This window comes from Astatotilapia calliptera, chromosome 23 (assembly GCF_900246225.1).
Source record: "Astatotilapia calliptera chromosome 23, fAstCal1.2, whole genome shotgun sequence".
Lineage (NCBI taxonomy): Eukaryota > Metazoa > Chordata > Actinopteri > Cichliformes > Cichlidae > Astatotilapia > Astatotilapia calliptera.
In genome coordinates, this window is record NC_039323.1 from 41,777,926 (window position 1) to 41,800,438 (window position 22,513).

General features: G+C 44.4%; 1 protein-coding gene across 8 annotated transcripts in view; it reads right to left on the reverse strand.

Moving 5' to 3' along the window:
- Positions 1-22,005, reverse strand: part of LOC113015958 (diacylglycerol kinase zeta-like) — an 89,002-nt gene extending 66,997 nt beyond the window's left edge. Inside the window, exons 1-2 of one of the 8 annotated variants that reach the window (XM_026158349.1) lie at positions 21,290-22,005; positions 21,070-21,173 (exon numbers count right to left, since the gene is read on the reverse strand). In XM_026158349.1, coding sequence (XP_026014134.1) covers positions 21,070-21,173; positions 21,290-21,397 — 212 coding nt within the window. In that variant the 5' untranslated portion in view covers positions 21,398-22,005. Of the gene's footprint in view, positions 1-476; positions 1,966-1,986; positions 2,528-2,876; positions 3,412-21,069; positions 21,174-21,289 lie in introns of those variants that run through there. The other 7 variants (XM_026158347.1, XM_026158346.1, XM_026158348.1 and 4 more) reach the window with 7 other exon arrangements.
- Between the last annotated feature and the right edge of the window lie 508 nt (positions 22,006-22,513).

Below are 22,513 nucleotides of genomic sequence, written 5' to 3' on the forward strand. Positions count from 1 at the left end.
AGATGAACTACTGGGTTTCACACACACACACACACACACACACACACACACACACACACACACACACACTTGTTACAGGACAGCGACTGTGGCCTCCTGCTACACTGGAGTCTAAACTCTTTATATGAACAAAACCTACAGCTGTGCAAAGATGTCAGCTCATCTTGCAAGTGCCCCTGTATGCCTGCTAGACTCATCATTACTGTTCTGCTCTCTGCTTGAAGTCACAAGAACAAGGAAGAACACAGCACTGCATCAGCCTGCAAGAACACAGACTCAGTGTGAGTGGATTCAGCCTCATGTTCAACACTTTCTTTCACTATCAAACCCTCCAGCTGAGACATTATTATTATTGTTAAGACTGTGTGGAAATAATGTTCACTCAACTCAACACTGACTTCATTTTAAGTTAGCATGTAGCAAACTTTTTAACCTAACAAATATTCAAAAATCAAAAGGAGAAATTAAAAGCCAACCTGTCAAAGAAAGCAGAAAACTATCCATCCGTGAGTCCACGCCTCTTATTTGTCGAGCTTAGACTAAACCCTGGTGTACGGTGACGGCTATTAGGAACAGAGGGGAGGGAAGTGTGTGTGTGTGTGTGTGCACATAGGGGGGTTAGGGGCGTGTGCTAAGAGGAAGAGAGAGTGGGCGTGGCCCTGAGACACGGAGAGCCTGAGAGAGGACTAAAATAACTACTGTATTTCCTTGACAAGCCGAGTGCAGAGCTGTTTGATAAATGCTCACACACTGACACACACACAGACACACACATACAACCAGCCTCTGTGAGAAAGAGGAAACTGAAGTAACACACAGCGAGTGATTATGACACCGCAGTCTTTCAAAGGCACACCGAGCTATTCAGAGTAGGTGTACAGTGAGGATAGACGAAACACAAAGCACCCACTCAAACACAAAGTCTATGACTCAGAGCTGCAAAGGACGTCTTTACACCAGCGCAGGAGGGAACAATGAAGAGCACTGAACAGCGAACAGATGACCATCAGACCTAAAAATACATCCCCAATTCCAGCCGGGACGCCGCGTTAAATACTAATAAAAATCAGAAAGTCCTAAACTTTGATTTGATTCACAACAGAAAACATGTTCAATGTTTAACTTAAAACCAACCATGTGACAGTGAGGTCATTATGAATGTGATGACAGCAACAAAGGTGGACGGGGCCACGCTTCTCGCTGTGCAGCATCCTGCCTTCTTTTAACTACAGGCTGTGAACTGGACGTTTGAGAGGGGACTGGTCCCGACGGGTCAGACTATTTAACATCAGCTAAACGTGAAAAGGTTCCAACCTGAGCCTGGCTTTTTTGGTTTGTTTTTCCACAATAACTCCAGCACATTGGATAAAGCTTGCTGTGGTTTTACCTTGAAAGTGGGAATATTTCGGGCCCTCGCGGTACTTCAGGTACTCGTCACCATGTAGCACAGGTGGCTGCTCAAAACAAGCTACAACCTAACATCTACACGTTGATGCCAGGTTCATCTTCATAATCAGTGTCATCATTTAACATGTAGATTATTTAGTCTATTCACACACACAGCAACCCAGATTATCCACTAGTTGCACACCACGCTCAGTGACTCACTGACACTTTCTAACCAAGCTGGAAGCACAGCTGTCATCTTTATTTCTGTTGACCTGACAACTACAGCCCCCGTTGCCGTGGGAATTGTGTTCCCAGTCCACAGGATCACTAGTAAACCACTGGCAAGGTTATACACACAGACACATATGCACATTTGCACACAAACAATCCTGCTGTGAGTGCCAGCGTGAGCAGGAAATAACAGTGCAGAGACTTACAGCCTGTGTGTGTGTTGCCTCTGAGGATGTTTCAGGCATATCTGCCCTGCCAAGGTCTCTGAAGCACAGAAGGCAATAGCTCCACCTACTGGTCATTAACAGATGTTACACCAACAAAGTGCAACTCTCTCTTAAGGTCTTGTCGCTCTTTCAGCCTTACCTCCTGGTGAACAGCTTGAATCCAGTGAAGGACTTGGAGCAGCCACTGTGGATCTCCTCTTCCTCCACACAGAAAAGAGGCAACAAGGCTGGACCGGGGGCAAAGGAAGAAGGCAAAGAGGAACTGGATGAGGATGCAGAGTTGCAGTCTCCATCATCTACGTTAACATTTTGTAAGCACGTTCCTTCCCCTTCTGCGTTTGTGTCCACACTGGTTTCTTCAAGCTCACCACTGCAGGCCTCCGGGTCAGTGCCGTGCTCCAGATCTGTACCTGCTCCCGGTTCCGAATCCATGAGAGAGTCTGTTCAGGTCCTGTGATCTCACATTGTGTTAGAACGACCTGCAACGCTCCTGGATTTCTGGGTAGTCTTTGAAAAGCATGATGTTAAAGACGAGTCCACTTATGACGTCAGTCCAGCTCCTGTGTTACAAAGGAACTCCCACAGGACCACTTTAATTATTCCTCCTGCCTGCAAGTCCTTTACACTCTACCTCTCAATGACACCAGCTTCACTCAACTTATACAGATGTGAGATATGACCTGAAATCACGAGACAGAGAGTGAGTGTACATTGTGTCCACAGAGATATCATTAAAGGACCACACCAGCAATCACAACATGTCAGTAACTGAAGTGTGTCCTTACACAAGACACTACATGGTTCTCCTGCAGTTACTTAAGAACACTACTCTAAGTACTAAAGCACAGCTCAACTAAACGTATTGTGCCTCAGTTACAGTGACCCATACACTAAAAGAGTTCTAGCAGTAATGACAAAAGTTACCTGTTACTAGAGTGTCTAAAGAATTGTGATGTAACAAACACAACTCTAGTAAAGCCTTAAAGTGCAGTTCAACTACTGTTAGCCTGAATAATAATCAACACTTACGAGCTGGTCAAGGACTTCAAACATGGCTACCCAGCAGAAGCTACAAAGTCAATAATCCACAAACCAAAGGTCGTTCACAAGAGAGACAAGGTGTGTGTGTGAGTCTACAGACGGATTAGTGCGTCTTGAGGGAGAGTTAATCCTTCCCAGCCGTCCACATGTACGCCTGCAGTAAGCAGCAGCAGCTCACAGCCACTCACTCTGCATCTCACCCTCCACACTTCTTCCTCTGACAAAGTTTACACTCAGTCTTCTTCGCCTCCTCCTTTTGGATTCGTGTTGAGTTTAATGACACTTCATGTAACGTGGATACTGACGCGCGTGCGCAAACACTATAACTACTGTAGCGAACTGCTGCACGCGCAGTTTGGTAAATACACACTGATCCTGTGTAGTACTACTCGGCCGGCTAAACCCAGGAAGTGGATAATGAAAACAATCAGGGCCTCGGCGCGAGTTGCCTTGTCACGTGCCTGACTGAATGTCTTCAAATGAATTAATGCTGCTGTTCACTATACAAACGTTTTATACACACAAGAAAGAAAGAAAGAAAGAAAGAAAGAAAGAAAGAAAGAAAGAAAGAAAGAAAGAAAGAAAGAAAGAAAGAAAGAAAGAAAGAAAGTTTGCTGGTGAGAGATTTTTCAAATTGACTGTTCTCTGCTGCACTTCGCTCTCTCTGCAGGTCATTACTATAAACCAGGTTGCGCACGCAGCCTGCTGTGAGTCTACCTTGAACATTTGCGTTGGCTCTATACTTCAGCGTCACTGAAACACATTCACGCACAGACTTTGGCGACACTGATCAGCCGTTGTCTCTGCCCTGCTGTAAATGCCCACATGAGGGTGCTGTGTAACGGACAGCCACTCGGTCCGTGACAGGATTTTACTTTCTGCTATATTTGTTTTAGATTAGTTTCTTTAACCCGGGATTACCAGACAGTCGTTAGTGTGGTTTCAGCAGTGCTCGGATGTTGCAACACTAATACAAGCTACACCATCACCGAAGAGGCCGTGACTCCTGCTTCCGTTTTGTAGGGTTACACTTTCTAACATCAGCTCATTGACAGGTTTAATACGCGGGAAAAATTTTTCAGATTTCACTGTCTCGTCGGGGCGTTTTCACGCCGGTAGTGGGTTTACTGTGGTCTGAATCCGTTCTTGATTTTGTAAACTTGTACCGTTTTCCGTGGTTTTCGTTTCTTTTCACAGACAACATTTCAAGCAAACAAAAAGGCGTGTCTACAAACCACGTGAGAATATTCAGTCCGCTCATTGGCCAGAAGTATCTGGGGCGGGAGCCACAAAGGTAAATACAGGAAGAAGGTGCCGTGTTCTGGTTCTGGACGCGGGCAGTTAACGTTCATTTCACGGTGTGTTGCTAGCTTGTACAGAGCTTTGCACCTTCCCACATCGAGACGGCAGACCGCACGTCACTACGGGCCGTTTAGCTCTCACGTGGTGGTTGGTTAGGATCACGTGCACACCATAAACTCACCGCTCGATCGATGTGGAAACGAACACAGCTTTAAGGCATCCGATCAGAAATGCCGTTCACATTTTTTAATAAGCAAATATTAATACCTCACTTATCACATGTCCACTGCCTCTTACACAGCACGTGCACCTTGATGTCTGCCTCAAACAAAGTGAGACAGAGTCAGAATTAGTGAGTGAGCGCAGAATTAAATGTGGAGAAGAATTACTGTGAAAAGCAGACATATTCGCAGCTTTTGCCCAACCCTGAACTCTGAGGAAACTCGGAGTTTTGAGAACAGCTGATCATTTAGAGCAGCGGTCCCCAACCCCCGGGCCTCGGACCGGTACCGGTGCGTGAGTCGTTTGGTACCGGGCCGCGAGAGTTGAGGCTCAGGTGTGAAATGTCTGGTTTTCAGGGTTATTTTGTTATCATTTTTATCGTTTACTCGGTTTTCCTCGGTCTTTTCACGTGTGTTATGAATAAATGTTCTTTTTTTCGGTACCGGTACTAGTTTTATTTTGTTGTATTTATCCGCGACACCTTAAAGGCCGGTCCGTGAAAATATTGTCGGGCATAAACCGGTCCATGGTGCAAAAAAGGTTGGAGACCGCTGATTTAGAGTCCACACCAGACCAGGATTGTTCTGTGCAAACATTTTGCAATGAATCTTAAATTTCATTTTGTGATACTTTTTACAAGAACTGGTCTGCATGCAACAAGCGGAGGACGTGTGAATTAGCATCCAGGCAGCATTCACACTGCTTGTGTATACACACACATATTGATATATTATATATATAGATACACACACACCTGCTCTTCTCCTTTCTATTTCACTGTTCTCTCGTCCTTCGCCCACTCCATATTTCCATGACAAATAAAAAGCCACTCAGCAGCATGACACACAATTCAGAGAAATCCTTTTAACTTCCAAACACCCACAGCTGACCCATTTTCTGTGTTTCTATGTAAAGAAGGGCTCAGGTTCTGAATCGTAACCATAACCCTATACAGCCCGATCATCTCATTTCTTCTCTACAGATGATATTTACGGAGTCAGAGGGACACTGACAACTGATAACACAGTGGAAAAGTGGAAGTGTTGTGTTCACAGTTCATTTGTTCCGTTTGTTCATAAACACACACAGTCCAGAGTAATCGATCACTGGGACATGCTCAGTCCTGACTCTTCTGCTTATACTATTATAAGCAAATGTTTCACTTATGTGTCAACGTATGTTTCAGTTACAGTAATACGTGTGCAGCAACATGGGTTTTCAATTAGGACAACATGGTGCAGTGGTTAGCACTGTGCCCTCACAGGAAGAAGGTTCCTGGTTTAACTCTCCTCAAGCACAGGTTTCCTCTGGGTACTCCAGCTTCTTTCCACAGACCAAATACATTAGGTGCATAGAATACGGTGCTATATGAAAATGAAGACTGTCTATGTAAGATCAGAGAAGCACTCTGTAAATGCCGCTTTGCTGCAGCAGTGAAGGCAGAGCCAGCTGATCCTGGTTCTGTTTACAGATTTGAAAATTCTGCACTGGTCTGAAGACTTCGACCACCAGTGTGTGGATGTGTGTGTGGATGTGTGTGTGAATGTGTGGATGACCGAATGTAGTAAAGCGCTTTGGGGTCCTTAGGGACTGAGTAAAGCGCTATACAAATGCAGGCCATTTACCATTTCGACAACAGTGAATGTTGTCACTAGTTGTTATTATTGCCATTAAAATGAGTGTCTAATATTGTAGGCTATTTATCTTACAGTGTGAAGCTCCGTGAGTGGCAGCTGTTGTGAACTGGAGCATGTATTTGGTCTGTGGAAGGAAGCTGTGAGTGTTTGGAAGCAGCATGTCTTTATCCTGTCTTCCTTCTCTCTCCCTGACCAATCACAGCATATGGCCCCGCCCCTCCCTGAGCCTGGTTCTGTCTTCCTGTTAAAAGGGAGTTTTTCCTTCCCACTGTCACCAAAGTGCTTGCTCATAGGGGATTGTTGGGTTTTTCTCTCTGTGTATTATTGTAGGGTCGCCCTTACAGTATAAAGCACACTGAGGAGACTGTTTTTCTGATTTGTCGCTGTATAAATAACATTGAATTGAAAACTGCTGCTGCATGCAGAGTGGACTGTGGACCCATCCCATTTAAAGGTCACACCCAGGACACTGGACCAGTCAAATGCCACAACTTTGATTCTCTTTAAGCCAACATGGTCACCATAACTACATATTTAAGGAAAAGCATTTCATTGTGAAGCTTGTTTGTTTTAACAAATTATATGCTGGGACATATTGCACTGGAGCAGGTAACTGATTACACAGTTAGAGGTTTGATCTGCAATAAAACTGTAAAGCTCTTTATACAAGACTGCGATATTTTCATTTTGCATGTAGCCACACTTCACTACACCTATGCACACCTTGCATACAGCTGTATTGTAATAACACGTGAGTTCCCAGAATTAGAGTTACACTAAGTATTCAGCATGATGTGAGACGCTGACGAGTCACGAGTATAGATCTGCACCATCGTCCTGCTGACTGTCAGCTCCATGTCTTACTGTTGGTGTTGTCACAGAGCGACAGTGCTGAACAGACTTCATGGGGCCTGATCCACTGCTGATTATTCATCACAAAACAATCACATCATTGTTTGTCATACTTTTCTTACTTTCAGTCAGATGATAGAGTTTAGTTTTAAGTGATCTTCTGTCCATTGTGGGGGACAGTACTGATCAGAGACATTGATTGACCTACTTTCTGAATGAGGGCGTGCAGACTGATAGCTAATGCTAACTAGTCCTCTCCTTGTTGAATGTAGCAAAGTAATCATGACAGAAATGAGGAGGAATGGTAACAAAACTGTGATGAGTTATTGCTCTCTGCAAAAACATCCCATTCCAGTATAATGCAGCTGACCCATGACAGCATTTATTGTTGTCAGTCATCACAGCACAGACCTGTCAGATCAGCCCATGGCATGTATATCCATGGAATGAAAACCATCTGCTTCCTGGCTAATGCAGATAAAATATTTGAATGCATGCTTGCCAAGTGTTTGGCTCCGATGTCAGCTTGTTTGTATCACGTGTCCACAAAGTTTTAATAAATGCATGTGTCCTTACACATGAGCAAACTGATGTTAACTAGGCTTAATTTCAGTTGATAAGAGGCACATAAAACTATTTCCTTCACCGTAGAAAGAGAACTTCAGTCTGATAGGCCGCTTTTCACTTCCCAGTGTGTTCATCAGTGTGTAATTTATGACAGATACATGAAGAGCAACATTAGTGAAATCAGAGAAAGATATGATAACTACAGCACAACATTTTATGTGTTTATGTACATAAAAAAACACTTATGGATTATTCGCTCCCAGCAATCTTCAGCCAGGAGTGAAAGTCATGCTTGTGTTTTTCCTCCTTCATCTGCAAAGTTCTCACACAGTTTATCAAGCTTACAGATACTTGAGCCTCTGGCTACTGAGCAGGATTAGATCATATCTGCTACTCATGTGTGTTAGGGGACATACAGACTGAACAGAAAGGATATTTCAAAATGGGAAATGGTTATATCCTCTTTCTTGTTAAAGGCACATCCTTCATGTATGGACTGGAATGATTCTTATATAGTGCTTTTCTACTCTGAGCAAATTCATTCACACAAGCACGTTTTCTAGGTAAATGGTAAATGGCCTGCATTTGTATAGCGCTTTTCTAGTCCATAGGACCCCAAAGCGCTTTACACTACATTCAGTCATCCACCCATTCACACACACATTCACACACTGGTGATAGCAAGCTACATTGTAGCCACAGCTGCCCTGGGGCGCACTGACAGAGGCGAAGCTGCCGGACACAGGCGCCACCGGGCCCTCTGACCACCACCAGTAGGCAAACACGGGGTTAGTATCTTGCCCAAGGATATTTGGCATGCAGCCAGGATGCAGCCTGGGATCAAACCACCGACCTTCTGATTAGTGGTTGACCACTAGGTTGTTAAGTGCTCAGTATCTAACATTTACACACATTCACACTTCGATGGATGCATCAGAGAGCAACATGGGGTTAGTATCTTACCCAAGGATATTTGGCATGCCAGGAATCAAACCACCAACCTTCCAGTTAGTAGCTGACCTGCTCTACCTCCTGAGCTGCAGCCATCCTGTAGCTGCTGTTTAGACTTTGGCAGTTCTAAGTTTTATTGGCTTTAATCCATCAAGTTCTGTTCTGTTTGTTTAAAAAACATGATGCCACTTAACTCAGGATGGACGCTCAGTCCTTACAGCTGCTGAATTCAAACTACAGGCTGGATCCGATGACACGCAGAGCTACAAATCAATAGAAAACAGCCAAGCATGAGCTGTGAGGTGTTCGGTGTTTGAAAGCCAAGTGCATCGTGCTGTTTATAGCATCAGCTGCACCTCTTCCCTGCCTGTAGGCAAACCGTAGTGGATTTAATCTGCAGTTTCAGTACCCATGAAACCAAAGCATCACAACAGTTGTATGTGATACTGGTCATTAAAATCAGCTGGATGAGCCTTCTTTGGAGCAGGAATGATAACAAACATCAGGAACAGTGTGAGTATCTACGGACTGCTGAAATGCAGACACCAAGCTGCTGCCAGCTGCTCCGTCTTTAGAAGAAAAGCTGAAATTCTGTCAGAAGAATTCTTAGAGCTGACGTGTTGAGACAGAGACGGATGGATCAGGTGACAGGCCGTCATAATCTCCACTCAGTGATAAGGACTCCAGCTGGTGAAACCACCAGCCAAAGCCTAACCCACACTTTTGGAGTTATAGAAGTGTTCCTCTAAAATATCCATCTGTGGCTTCCTAGCTACACTCGAAAGCTGATTCGCTTCTCCTTGCACAGATCGAAGTGCTACACGATCAGGATTTAGGGAAATTTCCTTCCTGTCGATGCATGATTTTCAGCACTGATTTTCAGTCTGTGCAGAAATGAATGATCTGTTATTGGTTTTACAGCCTCATTTATGTCAGAACGATGAAAAATATTCAGTCAGTACCACAAAACCAGCTCTCTGTGGGGCAGCGCTGTGCTTGTCCACAGTTACTGTTTTGGTCTTTCATTTGCAGGTAGCACTCGCAGCACTCGCCTATCCCGTGTTGAACATCCGAATCAGGCAGTGACAGGTGCAGCTTACAGTGGATAAAATCACCAAGAACAAAAACGGTGCTATCAGAGTAGCTGGTGTTGACTACAGTGATGTGTCGGTCGCGAACGAAACGGCTCTTAGAGCCGACTCTTTCAAGTGAACGACGCGAGCCGACTCCTTATTGGGATCCGTGGGCGGTTTTTTTTTCTCTCTCTCTCTCTCTCGCACTTTTTTCCGCTTCACTCCGCACGCGAGCCTTGTGCTTTGCGCTGGGCAGAGGGGGGAGGGGCGGTAGTTACACTCAGTAGCACAGGAACAGAGCGGGAGGGAGAGAGAAAGAGAGCCAGGGACAACAACGTCACATTAGAAAGGTATAGTAATCATCCACAACTATTTTCAGTTGGAGATGATAAAGGATTCAGAAAGTTTATTCATGCAGGTCCATATGACAGAGAATATGCATGTTCTGTTTGTTTTCATATTATAATTTATATTTAATTGTGTTGTGGTTTGCAGTGTTTTGTGTTGTTTTCACTTTAAATTTGTTTAAAAGGAAAAAGCTGAAAATTTAATTAGTTAAAAGTTGAAATGTGAATAGTTGGTTTTTGTATTATATGATTTATTTATTACATTTTATGTGGAGTGAATAAATAAAAGTATGTTTACAGTGGCGCCTAGAGACAAAGCACATACAAACTTCAAAACACGTACAACACACAACAGAAGTGCTCCAGGATGCTGGGCGCAGTGTTGAGCTTTTGTTAACTCGTGGCTACACAAGCCAGCAAGTACCAACGACCGGATTTGGTGTGTGGTAGTAACAGGTAAATGAACTTTATTTAAATTATTTGAATATATATGAGTGCCTGTGTATAAATACACAAACAATACACACATGCTTTCAATTGTGTAATTTAAGTGATCTTGTAGCTCTGTTTGGAAGTTCAGTTCATGCTAGAAATGTGTTTTGGAGTAGGGCTGGGTATCGTCACTGATTTCTAGAATCACGTCTCTAGAATCGATCCACGATTCGATTCGATTCGATTGAATTTGAATCTGGGAAATCATCAGTACATTTACATATTTTTGTATCTATAAAAAGGAAGCTGACACACGCAAGGCTTTATCAAAGGTGTGAGCATCACAGCAGAGGCCTTTGTGTCAAAGTAGCTGAAGATAAAACACAGAAAAACATGAAGGTTTTCCTGGCCTGGATTTTATAAAAATATTCTGCAGTACATCAAAAACGAAAGAAAACATTTAATCAAGTTATTAACATCACCTCTGAAGTTACAGCGGTTTTATTAGAGACACAGCGTTTTGCATTTTGCATAATTTTAAAAAGTTTCAATTTGTTCAGAAGCCTGTTGAACTGCAGAAATTAGGTTTTCTTTTCAGAAGTAAAAGGAAAAAAAAACATCAGCAACAGCCTGTAAATAACGGTAGTCTTGTGCGTAACAAACAAGCGAATAATGCAGAAAACAGATTTCAGGGATAGACGGGAAACTGTTCTTGAAGTACACAGAGAGAGAGAGAGCTGTGCATGAAGTGTGATTTCATCCTGGTGGAAGCAAAACAGCAAAAGTCAGAGAAAGTCCATGACGATGTTTATGTGAAGCGTAGTTTGGATCTTCTTTTGCTGCTGGTTCGGTCAATACTGTTTGAAGGTAGATCAAACTAACAGCTTTAGAATCAGCGCAAAAAGGGCGTGAACACAAAGCGCGGACCTGCCGAAACATCAGAATCAGCGAGCTGTCGGCTTTCAGCCCCGACCGTGTCCGTGCCGTCGGTGAGAAAGTCACATCTCACTGATTCTGATCTGCAGGTCGCGCTGTGTGTTTACGTCTTTGTACAGAAGCCTGTACCTGCTCTCATTTACTGTTTTAAATGTTTGGTGGTTGTCAAAATTTTGTGACGTTTCACCTGAGATTCTGGAGTTTCGGGCAAAATACATTTATATTAAAAAATCGATTCAGGATTTTAATGAATCGATATCACGTTATCCAAGCCAGAATCAATTTTAATCGATGAATCGATTATTAAAACCCAGCCCTACTTTGGAGTTTGTACGTGCTTTGTCTCTAGGGGCCACCGCATATATTTATATATAAACATATATAAATAAAACCACTTTTTTTACATTAGTAATTCCTTTTGTGTATAATTTTATATTGTTGTTAATAATAAATTAATTAAAGCAACAAAACAACCTGAAGAGCCGGTTCTCTAAAAAGAGCCAGAAATCCCATCACTACTGCAGCGAGTTATTTGGTTTGCAGCTGTTGCTTCATTACCAAACGGAGGGACACAAACTGCATAAAACAACATCTGCTTTTGCTTTGTGAACACAAAGCACATAAAACAGGAAACACGACACTGAGACAGACAAAAAGCTAAACTAAAGAGACAGGACTGACTGGGGAGACACAACTAAACAGAAGAACCAGCCAACCACAGGCAGACACAGGGAACAGACAGGGATTACAAAAGGGAACTAACAAACCTATAATGAACCAAAGCTATGCAAGGGCATTAAACTCAAAGGCACAAAGGAACAAATGACCAAAGCACTATGAGCTCACTATACAGCTAGTCATAAAGCCTCTCTAAAAACTAAAGCAAATCATGAATTGCCAAAAGACCCCGGGGCCAAGGCCGAGGGAAATCCTGACGTTAGCACGGGACAGAAAGCTCACTCTTCAAACACAAACATGAGCTCCTCTCGCACGTTGACAGGAGAGAGTTTTACATTGATCGTGCCAATTTAATCAATTGTGTCAAAGGTCACCAACCAGGAAGCTCTTCTGTCGCCACAGTTACCCGCTGACCATCTATGGCTCACATCACCTGTATATGCTGCTGGTTTGGTGTTTTGAAGCGTTTTTAGCCACTTGGCCCCATGTTAGCACATCGCACGTCATTTGCTTACAGTTAGAATTAAGCACCTTGAGGTGACTCTTGTTGTGAGTTGGTGCTATATACAGAAAATTGAACTGAAATTGATTGCAACACAAATATAACACAGCTTTGACGTGAGGTAAGATGAACCACTGGCTGAGTTTTCCCCCAAGCTTCCACCTGCCTTTGCCCTTCAGTCTCCATTTAACAGCATATCCTTTATGTAGCTGCCAGTTCTCAAAACACCTGATCTAACTTAATCTGAACTAAGATTACTTACTCTGCCACTCTTCTCTGCTTATAGGTAGTGCCAGAGCTATAATAAATAAGGAGGCCACAGATCTCTAGTCACCATGCTAGAGCTGGTGCCTTATGGATTATTATTGCACGCTTACAAAGAAGAGTTTTTGTTTTATGCAGCCAATGACGCGAGACGAGAGAGGAGTGGCTGTTTTCTGCAACTGCTTCAGCAGGTTCAGCTGATGCACCAATGCGTGCCGCTCACAAACATCAGCGTGAACATCAGTATGCTGCCACACCGTTGTATGCCAGTGATGACGAGAAGATTTACGAACTAAAGGCGTAGCTGCAGCTACTGGCTGGAACAATAAAAACTGACCAGACTAAGGCGAAAAAATAGTCCCAGAGCAACGTTCCCTCTAAGCTGCGCGTGAGCAGTTGCGCACTGCTGGCACGTCTCTGCGCACAGAAAATCTGCGTTGCCCACAAAACAAATCTAACCTGAATTGAAATTAAAATTAAAACTTCAACAATCCTGTTCTGCAGTGTGAGTCAGTGACTGGCTGCTCCCGTATGGGATCAGAACGATGCCACCTTATCCCACAGTCCAGCCAATGATGCGATTCACATTCGTATATATGCAGCTGATCAACGTCGCTGACAGGCTCTGACAGCGTCCTTATGTGCGACACCGGTGTTTTAGCAAAGCGGCTGATGTGGAGTGAAGCCACGTTAATGACAATGTGTACAACCATTGGAGACGTGAGCAGGACCGTCTGTCCTGCTCACGTCTCCAATGGTTGTACACATTGTCATTAAAGTGGTATAAAGTCCACACTTTGTCCGTCAGTTGTTAGACGAACAACTGACGGACAAAGTGTGGACTTTATACCAGTTTTTAAATTGTGTTGATCGGCCACGTAAAACCAGAGTTATGATAAAATATCTGCAATGTTTGGTTTCCTTCCTGAATACTGTCGTTGTTTATATTTACTGCAGGAAGAAACGGTAAAAACTGCGTTTTATAAGGAAAACGCTCGAAAGCCTGTGAGCAAAAACAAAACTCCCAGCCTTTCCTATTGGTGGAAAAATGTACCATGTGGACCAATCAAAGAATGATATGGCAACATGACCTTTAGTTGTTTAGGGAGGGGGAAGTTTTAGGAGGGACGGCGTGTTTGAGATGTGAGAGATTTGAGACGTTTAGCGCAAATCTTGTGTAGTTAGTGTGTAGTTAGTGTGTAGTGAGTGTGTAGTTAGTGTGTAGTTAGCGTGTAGTTAGCGTGTAGTTAGTGTGTAGTTAGCGTGTAGTCAGCGTGTAGTCAGTGTGTAGTCAGTGTGTAGTTAGTGTGTAGTCAGTGTGTAGTCAGTGTGTAGTCAGTGTGTAGTTAGTGTGTAGTTAGCGTGTAGTTAGCGTGTAGTTAGTGTGTAGTGAGTGTGTAGTTAGCGTGTAGTTAGCGTGTAGTTAGTGTGTAGTTAGCGTGTAGTCAGCGTGTAGTCAGTGTGTAGTCAGTGTGTAGTTAGTGTGTAGTCAGTGTGTAGTCAGTGTGTAGTCAGTGTGTAGTTAGTGTGTAGTTAGCGTGTAGTTAGCGTGTAGTTAGTGTGTAGTGAGTGTGTAGTGAGTGTGTAGTTAGCGTGTAGTTAGTGTGTAGTTAGTGTGTAGTCAGCGTGTAGTCAGTGTGTAGTCAGTGTGTAGTCAGTGTGTAGTCAGTGTGTAGTTAGCGTGTAGTGAGCGTGTAGTTAGTGTGTAGTTAGCGTGTAGTGAGCGTGTAGTTAGCGTGTAGTGAGCGTGTAGTTAGCGTGTAGTTAGCGTGTAGTGAGCGTGTAGTTAGCGTGTAGTGAGCGTGTAGTTAGCGTGTAGTTAGCGTGTAGTTAGTGTGTAGTTAGCGTGTAGTTAGCGTGTAGTGAGCGTGTAGTGAGCGTGTAGTTAGCGTGTAGTTAGCGTGTAGTGAGCGTGTAGTTAGCGTGTAGTTAGTGTGTAGTTAGCGTGTAGTGAGCGTGTAGTTAGCGTGTAGTTAGCGTGTAGTGAGCGTGTAGTGAGCGTGTAGTTAGCGTGTAGTTAGTGTGTAGTTAGCGTGTAGTGAGCGTGTAGTTAGTGTGTAGTGAGCGTGTAGTGAGTGTGTAGTTAGCGTGTAGTGAGCGTGTAGTGAGTGTGTAGTTAGCGTGTAGTGAGCGTGTAGTGAGTGTGTAGTTAGCGTGTAGTTAGCGTGTAGTTAGTGTGTAGTTAGCGTGTAGTGAGCGTGTAGTTAGTGTGTAGTGAGCGTGTAGTCAGTGTGTAGTCAGTGTGTAGTTAGCGTGTAGTTAGCGTGTAGTTAGTGTGTAGTGAGTGTGTAGTGAGTGTGTAGTTAGCGTGTAGTTAGCGTGTAGTTAGTGTGTAGTCAGTGTGTAGTCAGTGTGTAGTCAGTGTGTAGTTAGCGTGTAGTGAGCGTGTAGTTAGTGTGTAGTTAGCGTGTAGTGAGCGTGTAGTTAGCGTGTAGTTAGCGTGTAGTGAGCGTGTAGTTAGCGTGTAGTGAGCGTGTAGTGAGCGTGTAGTGAGTGTGTAGTTAGCGTGTAGTTAGCGTGTAGTTAGTGTGTAGTTAGCGTGTAGTTAGCGTGTAGTGAGCGTGTAGTGAGCGTGTAGTTAGCGTGTAGTTAGCGTGTAGTGAGCGTGTAGTTAGCGTGTAGTTAGTGTGTAGTTAGCGTGTAGTGAGCGTGTAGTTAGCGTGTAGTTAGCGTGTAGTGAGCGTGTAGTGAGCGTGTAGTTAGCGTGTAGTTAGTGTGTAGTTAGCGTGTAGTGAGCGTGTAGTTAGTGTGTAGTGAGCATGTAGTGAGTGTGTAGTTAGCGTGTAGTGAGCATGTAGTGAGTGTGTAGTTAGCGTGTAGTTAGCGTGTAGTTAGTGTGTAGTTAGCGTGTAGTGAGCGTGTAGTTAGTGTGTAGTGAGCGTGTAGTGAGCATGTAGTGAGTGTGTAGTGAGCGTGTAGTTAGTGTGTAGTGAGCGTGTAGTGAGCATGTAGTGAGCGTGTAGTGAGCGTGTAGTTAGTGTGTAGTGAGCGTGTAGTGAGCGTGTAGTTAGTGTGTAGTTAGTGTGTAGTGAGCATGTAGTGAGTGTGTAGTTAGCGTGTAGTGAGCGTGTAGTGAGTGTGTAGTTAGCGTGTAGTTAGCGTGTAGTTAGTGTGTAGTTAGCGTGTAGTGAGCGTGTAGTTAGTGTGTAGTGAGCGTGTAGTGAGCATGTAGTGAGTGTGTAGTGAGCGTGTAGTTAGTGTGTAGTGAGCGTGTAGTGAGCATGTAGTGAGCGTGTAGTGAGCGTGTAGTTAGTGTGTAGTGAGCGTGTAGTGAGCGTGTAGTTAGTGTGTAGTTAGTGTGTAGTGAGCATGTAGTGAGTGTGTAGTTAGCGTGTAGTGAGCGTGTAGTGAGTGTGTAGTTAGCGTGTAGTTAGCGTGTAGTTAGTGTGTAGTTAGCGTGTAGTGAGCGTGTAGTTAGTGTGTAGTTAGTGTGTAGTCAGTGTGTAGTTAGTGTGTAGTCAGTGTGTAGTTAGTGTGTAGTCAGTGTGTAGTCAGTGTGTAGTTAGTGTGTAGTGTAGTCAGTAGTGTTGTTGTGTGTCAGAACAATGAGGCGCCTGCTGAGTGTTACAGGTGTTACAGCAGTGACACATCTGCTGTTGTCAGGCCTGCAGGTATCAGGCTGTTGTTCTCCTTCATCTCATAGTGGACACAAATTATTTTTGGAGCAGCACAAATAATTTGTGTGGCATCAGATTAGATGCAGAACAGCTGATTGTTCTGTAAATAGTTTGAAATCTTTATTTAAAAACACCTTGGCTGCATTTTTAGGTAAACAGCTGCAAAAAACTTTGTTGTTTGCATAACTCAGTTACTTTTTTGAAGAAGTAACTATATAATTAATTACCCAACATTGGTCATTATTTACTGTATTTGCAGACAGAGTTACAGACTCTCTCCCAGACCACAGACTCATCATACAGTCAGAGCTTTATTAAAAAATAAAGAAAGTTGTGTTTTCAAAGTTGGAGTTGAAGTTATTTTTACTTCCAGTAGTGTTAACATGCTGCAGGTCAGGAACAAGATATTTTAAATATTCATTGTAAATGGGCTAAAGCAGTTAATTAAAAGTAGTCTAACATAAATGCTGTAATTGGATTATTTTAATAAACATGTGACTTGGATGGATTTGATGCTGGCGTGACCACAGTGCACACGCCTGCTGCTGCTCACAGTGGTCCAAACTCAGGGAGTTTGTGTGTTCGCTCAGACACATGAAACATTAGAGGGAACATTGTCCCAGAGTACACTCTGCTCATTCGGTCAGTCCCATTTCCTGAACTTTAACTCTTTTCTCCGTCTGTTTTTAACAACTTTTTTTTGTTGTTCTGACTTGGACGAACCAACCAGATTTCCTTCATCAGCTCAGTATTCTTCTCCACCTGCCTGGAATAGCCTCCGCTCCATGTTTGTAGCTAACAGAGTGAGCCACAGCTCAGTTTGTCTTCTCTGTCTCTGAAATCTTCTGTTGGATCGTCCCTTCTCCTCCAGGCTCGCACACCCACCAGCTTCTGTTCAGATTGTAAACAGAGCTCTACAGCATATCAAAGATAACAACTGTGCTATATTAGGCCACTGATACACACATTCAAAAATAACTTACAGGGAACGTGAATTTGCATTCACGTTCCCTGTTCTGTGGAAATGCTGCTCCAGCTTTAGCATGAGCCCTTCTGTTCCCCCTTCAGTAAACACTGGGCTGAATTTCACTGGAAGGAATCAGGATGCTGGTCTTCTTTTGTCGTTTGTCCACGCACGGCTGTTTGTCCTTTATGAACACAGCCCCAGGTTATTAGCTTGTGTAAGAAGAAAGCATTTCGCATAATGGTGCTACAAAAGAGCTACAGCACCGACAAAAAAGGGGGGGTGGCAGGAGCATGAGTGTCCTAATTAAAATCCATAATTATATTTACTTTCTTGTGTACAGAAAAGCAATATTTCCTCCTGAAGGTTTCACAAGATAAGGACATAAAACACGTGTGACTAGCTAGTCAGACGCACAGCACGAGTGAGCTGTCAAGCTGGACGCCGTCAGCAGAGCTGTGGAGGTGGCACCAATCTGCCCGTCTTTGTCTGTTTCACCATCGAGCCTTTAAACAGAATAAGTTCATCTAATTACAGAACAGACGCAGTTTATTCCAGTTACTATTACTATCATCATCACAAGGGAAGCAGCGTCTAATGTCTGATTGTTATCAGCCTCTGCTCCATATGTGCAGGCCTTTCCTTCCAGCTGCTTCTGTATGTTTGCAGCTGCGTGGAGTGCACGGGCCTGTTGTCACTGACTGCCATTGTCAGCGTGTGGTTAGAAATACAAACACGACAGCAAGCCTGTTTTATGCAAACACAGACACACACATCTGACATGTTCCTGACTGTTGTAACAGTTTTTGTCATCATGCAAAACACAGCGCCAAGGTTTTGTTCTTCTCTGCAATTTTTACACCCTGCAAAACCATTTGATTATAAGAAATGCAAATAATTAAAATGTCTACATGTAACATAATTGCATCAGGCTATTCAACATGAAGCTACAGGCTACGTGCTCGGCTGAGGCTTCGTATGATGCAGCAGCACTACTGTAATAGCTGTGAGGCACCGAGCATGAACAGTGTCTCTGCTGCCACACAGACACTAAAAACAACAACATAACAACTTTGGACAAACACATTTTAATCAATAGCACCAAAAATGAAACGCGCTGCCTCGAGCTCGAATCGCTGAAGCCTTTCAGGAGCTGCAGCTGCAAACTGTATCCGATCGTTCTTGCTTCATGTGGACTTCATTCATGTCACACACTTGTGTTGATGCTAATGGAATTCCGGCTGACCTCGAATCTTATGTAGATTATCTCACAGCATGAAATATACACGCAGCAACACACACTTTTGTAGGCAACAGCTACAGATGATCCTTACATAACTCGTCTGAGTCAGGAGAGCTGAAAGCCAGGCAGCCCGCCCCACCCCCACACACACAATCCCATGTGGATTACAGACCATACTAAATTATGCTGAGATTATGCCTCATGGTGGCAGTGACATAAGAAACTAGTTGATGAACAGTTCCACTGAGAACGTCAGTGCAGGGATGGAGAACATCAAAGCTTTTCTCTGAAGTGTTCCACCTGAACACTTCAGAGAAAGTGCTGAGGAGCTCAGGCAGATTCAACAGGGAACACAAGGAAATCTGAAGGAAGACAGGTGGGTGTTTGTCATGATTTAGTTCAGTTTATCAATCGCCTCTAACATGAGAGACCAGCACAGCTGGAGGAAATGTTTCAGGCGTAATACTGCCTGCAGATGATGTTTGTGCAGTACGGCTAACACATCTGGTAAAGGTTTCACATCCCATGTGAGCTAACAATGCTCTACCGTCTATTAATAGCAGGAGTAAAGTGCAGCACAGCATCATACATCCAACCACACATGCAGGTGAAGCCAGAACAGAAGCTACATCCACAGCCACAGCTTCAGTCAGCACACGCAGCTGCAGCTGCGCTCAAAGCCACTCCATATGCATGTCCCACTTCTTTCTTTTGAAAAGAGTAAGAAGCACATCACTCATCGGGTACATCTCGAGTCCCACAAGACAAACAAAAACCTTCGTACTAAACAGACGATCAGTGTAAGTAAGAAGAGAGGGGAGAAAAAAGAATCAGGAGAAACAGGCTAAAAACTGTCCAATAAAGTCCCTGCAAGTACTTTAATCATTGCTATTTGCAGTCCTGCTCAAAATACATCAACAGCAAGTCCGTCAGTAGCTGAAGGAAGTTGGAGAGCATTCATATCTGACAGCAGAGCTCGTGAGGAAAACAGACGCCTGCCCACCGCCTCAGATCGTCGCTCCGTATTAGCTTTGGTTCACCGGCAACAGGCCGAGAATCATATCAGGAAAATTAGGTCAGACATGTCTGCAGTCACCTTTTCACGCGTGTAGCTCACAGCATGCCCCGCTATTTATTATCAGGCTGTAGTGATGCAGAGAGCATGAAGGAGGCAGCACACGTGACTTCACTGTGCTTTATCATGACACTGATGTAAAAGTACTTTCACTTCCTGTATCTGAAGATCTGACTTTGTTCTCCTCACCCAGACCTGCTCAGTGCATCTCGGGCACGTGGAGCGCTTGCTGTTTATCCTCCCTGAGTACAAGCGGCATGTGTCGGCGAGGCCTGATCGGGAGGTGGAAAAACTAAAACACAACCTGACACCAGTGAAACACTGGACACCAGCTCAGCGTTTAATAGAAGTGCACGTTTTTAGCTGCAGTAGTGACAGGAGAGCTGGAGACGAGGACCAATAATCAGATTAAAGACAAACAGATCGTAACTGCAGTTTCTAAGGCAACAGACTCATTTCTTTCTTTCATTGATGAGAAAACAAAAAGGACAATCCAGTTTACAGTGCCAGCCCAGTGTGGTGCCGCTTCTGTAAACACAGAAGGATCAGATGGTAAAATGGATTTTAGATTACAAGCTTCACTTATTACTTTGCTCCTGTTGCTCCTTTTCAGGAGACCAATTACATTAGCTGTGTTAGAGGGCGTCACCCTGGTAACCCAGGAAATGGATTCGAACATTGATCCTAAACACAGCGAGTTAAACTAATGGAGCCCTTACGGTCACCTTTCTCTGGCTGTGAACAGGCTGAGTGACTGAATGAGGCACACATACATGCACAGCAGTCACCTGCAGCAGCGCTCTCCAGACCAATCAACTCGTCAGTTTCACTGCTTCTCTTTCTGATTCCTCCAATTTTTCAAGCCAGTTTGTAAACACGCCTGTTATGTCTGTACATCGTCTTCTTTCAGCCTCCATAGTGTCCTCTTCTGTCACACCAGTCGGTGCATGCGCCAGTTTCGTATGCAGCAAAGTCGTGCACATGCTTTTATTGTCTTAATAGTTTCAGTTGGGAAATCTGTTGGAGGTGGTTGTAGCTCCGAGGCACAACAGGTCATCTGTTAATTGGAAGGTTGGTGGTTTCGTCTCGTTCAGCCATTCAGAGTGTGAATGTTGGAAAGCACAGAAAAGAGTGCGTCTATGAATGAGAACCAGTCCATGTACCTGATGATGGCTGCCATCACGTCTATACTGAGAACACACCAGGTCACATTCATGGTCATAATCATCAGGATTTGTGGTGAAAGTGCAAGGAAGAGAATCACTAAGCTCACCTCAGCCTCTTACTCAGTGTGCACTACCACTGATTACCTCGCACCTTACAGCACATATAACCTCATCTTAAGCTGGAACAGTGTGCGTGTCAGTGTCAGGTGACCACTTCACTGTGGGTAACAATTCACCTCCTGTTAAAGTGTAACTGTGCCTTTCCACAGCAAGTCCCAGCACGCAGACAACGTGGGGACTATCAGTGTTTCGTTGCCACGTTCACTCCTCCGGTCTGTTTGGAGACTTCCTACCTGTAAGACACCTGCTTCCTGAAGGTCAGCTGCACGAACTCTGCCTCCATCTGGGATACCGCCAGCTGCTGCTCAGCCCCCTTCAGCTCTTTCTGTTTGGGTACCTGAAATCAAAACACATCTGTTGTTTCCGATGAAAGCTTGCTGCCTCACACGGGCGCCGGCAGCCTGCAGCAGCGGCTCCTGTACGCGGTAAGCATGGAAGGAGAGCAGCACACACCTGAGAGACACCGGACTCCTGTGCGCTCCTGGAGTGTTCCAGCCCAGCGAGCACGTCCTCCTCCTCGGCCACGTCTTCCAGCTCGGGCCGCTCCGAGTCTCTCATCATCGCTGCGATCAGCGCGGCCTGCGTGCTTTTACCCGGATTAATGCTCCTGTCCTCGGCACGGTGTCGCTGATCCCGGTGCTGCTGCTGTGTTTATTTTGGTGCGCGTTTCCACGAAACTACAGTCCCATCCTCCACGCTGCGCGACACGCTAACCCGGCGCGGACCGTAACTGTCCTTGAGACGCACACGATAAAAGTTGCGTGCGGCAGGTGAGAGCTGTCCTCCTGTCCCCTCCCGCACCGTCCACTCACGCAACGTGTTGCCGGAAATCAGCTGTGAGCGCTCGCGTCCTCCCCCCACCCCTCCCACTCTCTCTCTCGCTCTCTATTGAATGACTTGTGTTGAGGGTAAGAAATAAAACACGTCTCGTGTTTTATTATATCATTGACGGTGGTCCTTGGTTTTACGCAGTTCTGGCATTTAGAACAGCGAGTGTGTGTGAAGAGTTTGCTTGGAGCTTAGAGGGAGGCTGCGAGTGTTTGATCGGAGCGCTGCCTGTTTCTGCGCAGCTTCTAATGTTAGTAAACGACTGGCCTTTCAGAGAGCACACACATGTTCACAAACTCAGGGGTTTCTGCGCACACGTCAGGTCTGGTCTGGAAAATGTCGGTATTTTATTGGTTCGGGACGTGGAAGTTTAAATGGCTCTAGAGCGCCACCTATACAGGCAGTACTGCAAGTGCATAATTTGACCTACATGAATTACACGCGTGTAACGACCAGTGTGTCCCAAACTTCACGTCCTTGACAGGAGTCTGACCTGGGAGACATGTATGCGCCAATATTACGTCACACATATGGCGCCAAGTAGGTTCTAATCGTCATCCAACCTCGTGGAATTTGACTTGTTGCAGAAAACAATAGAAAGTATTTTAAATACATTTCATTGAGTCAACACTGTCACTGATTTTTGATCATTTTTGAAATAATAAGATAAAATTGTGTTGCTCTTGAGTCTGTGTCTTAACTATGTGTTAGCTCTACAAATGACTATTCTTGGTGTTACAGTGTTTCTCACACTGAAGCATTTTTCTCACGCATCAACTGCGATGCTTATTACCGTGAAACATGCTCATTTTAAAAGTGAGACTGAGCAATAATATGAGACAGTTTGGT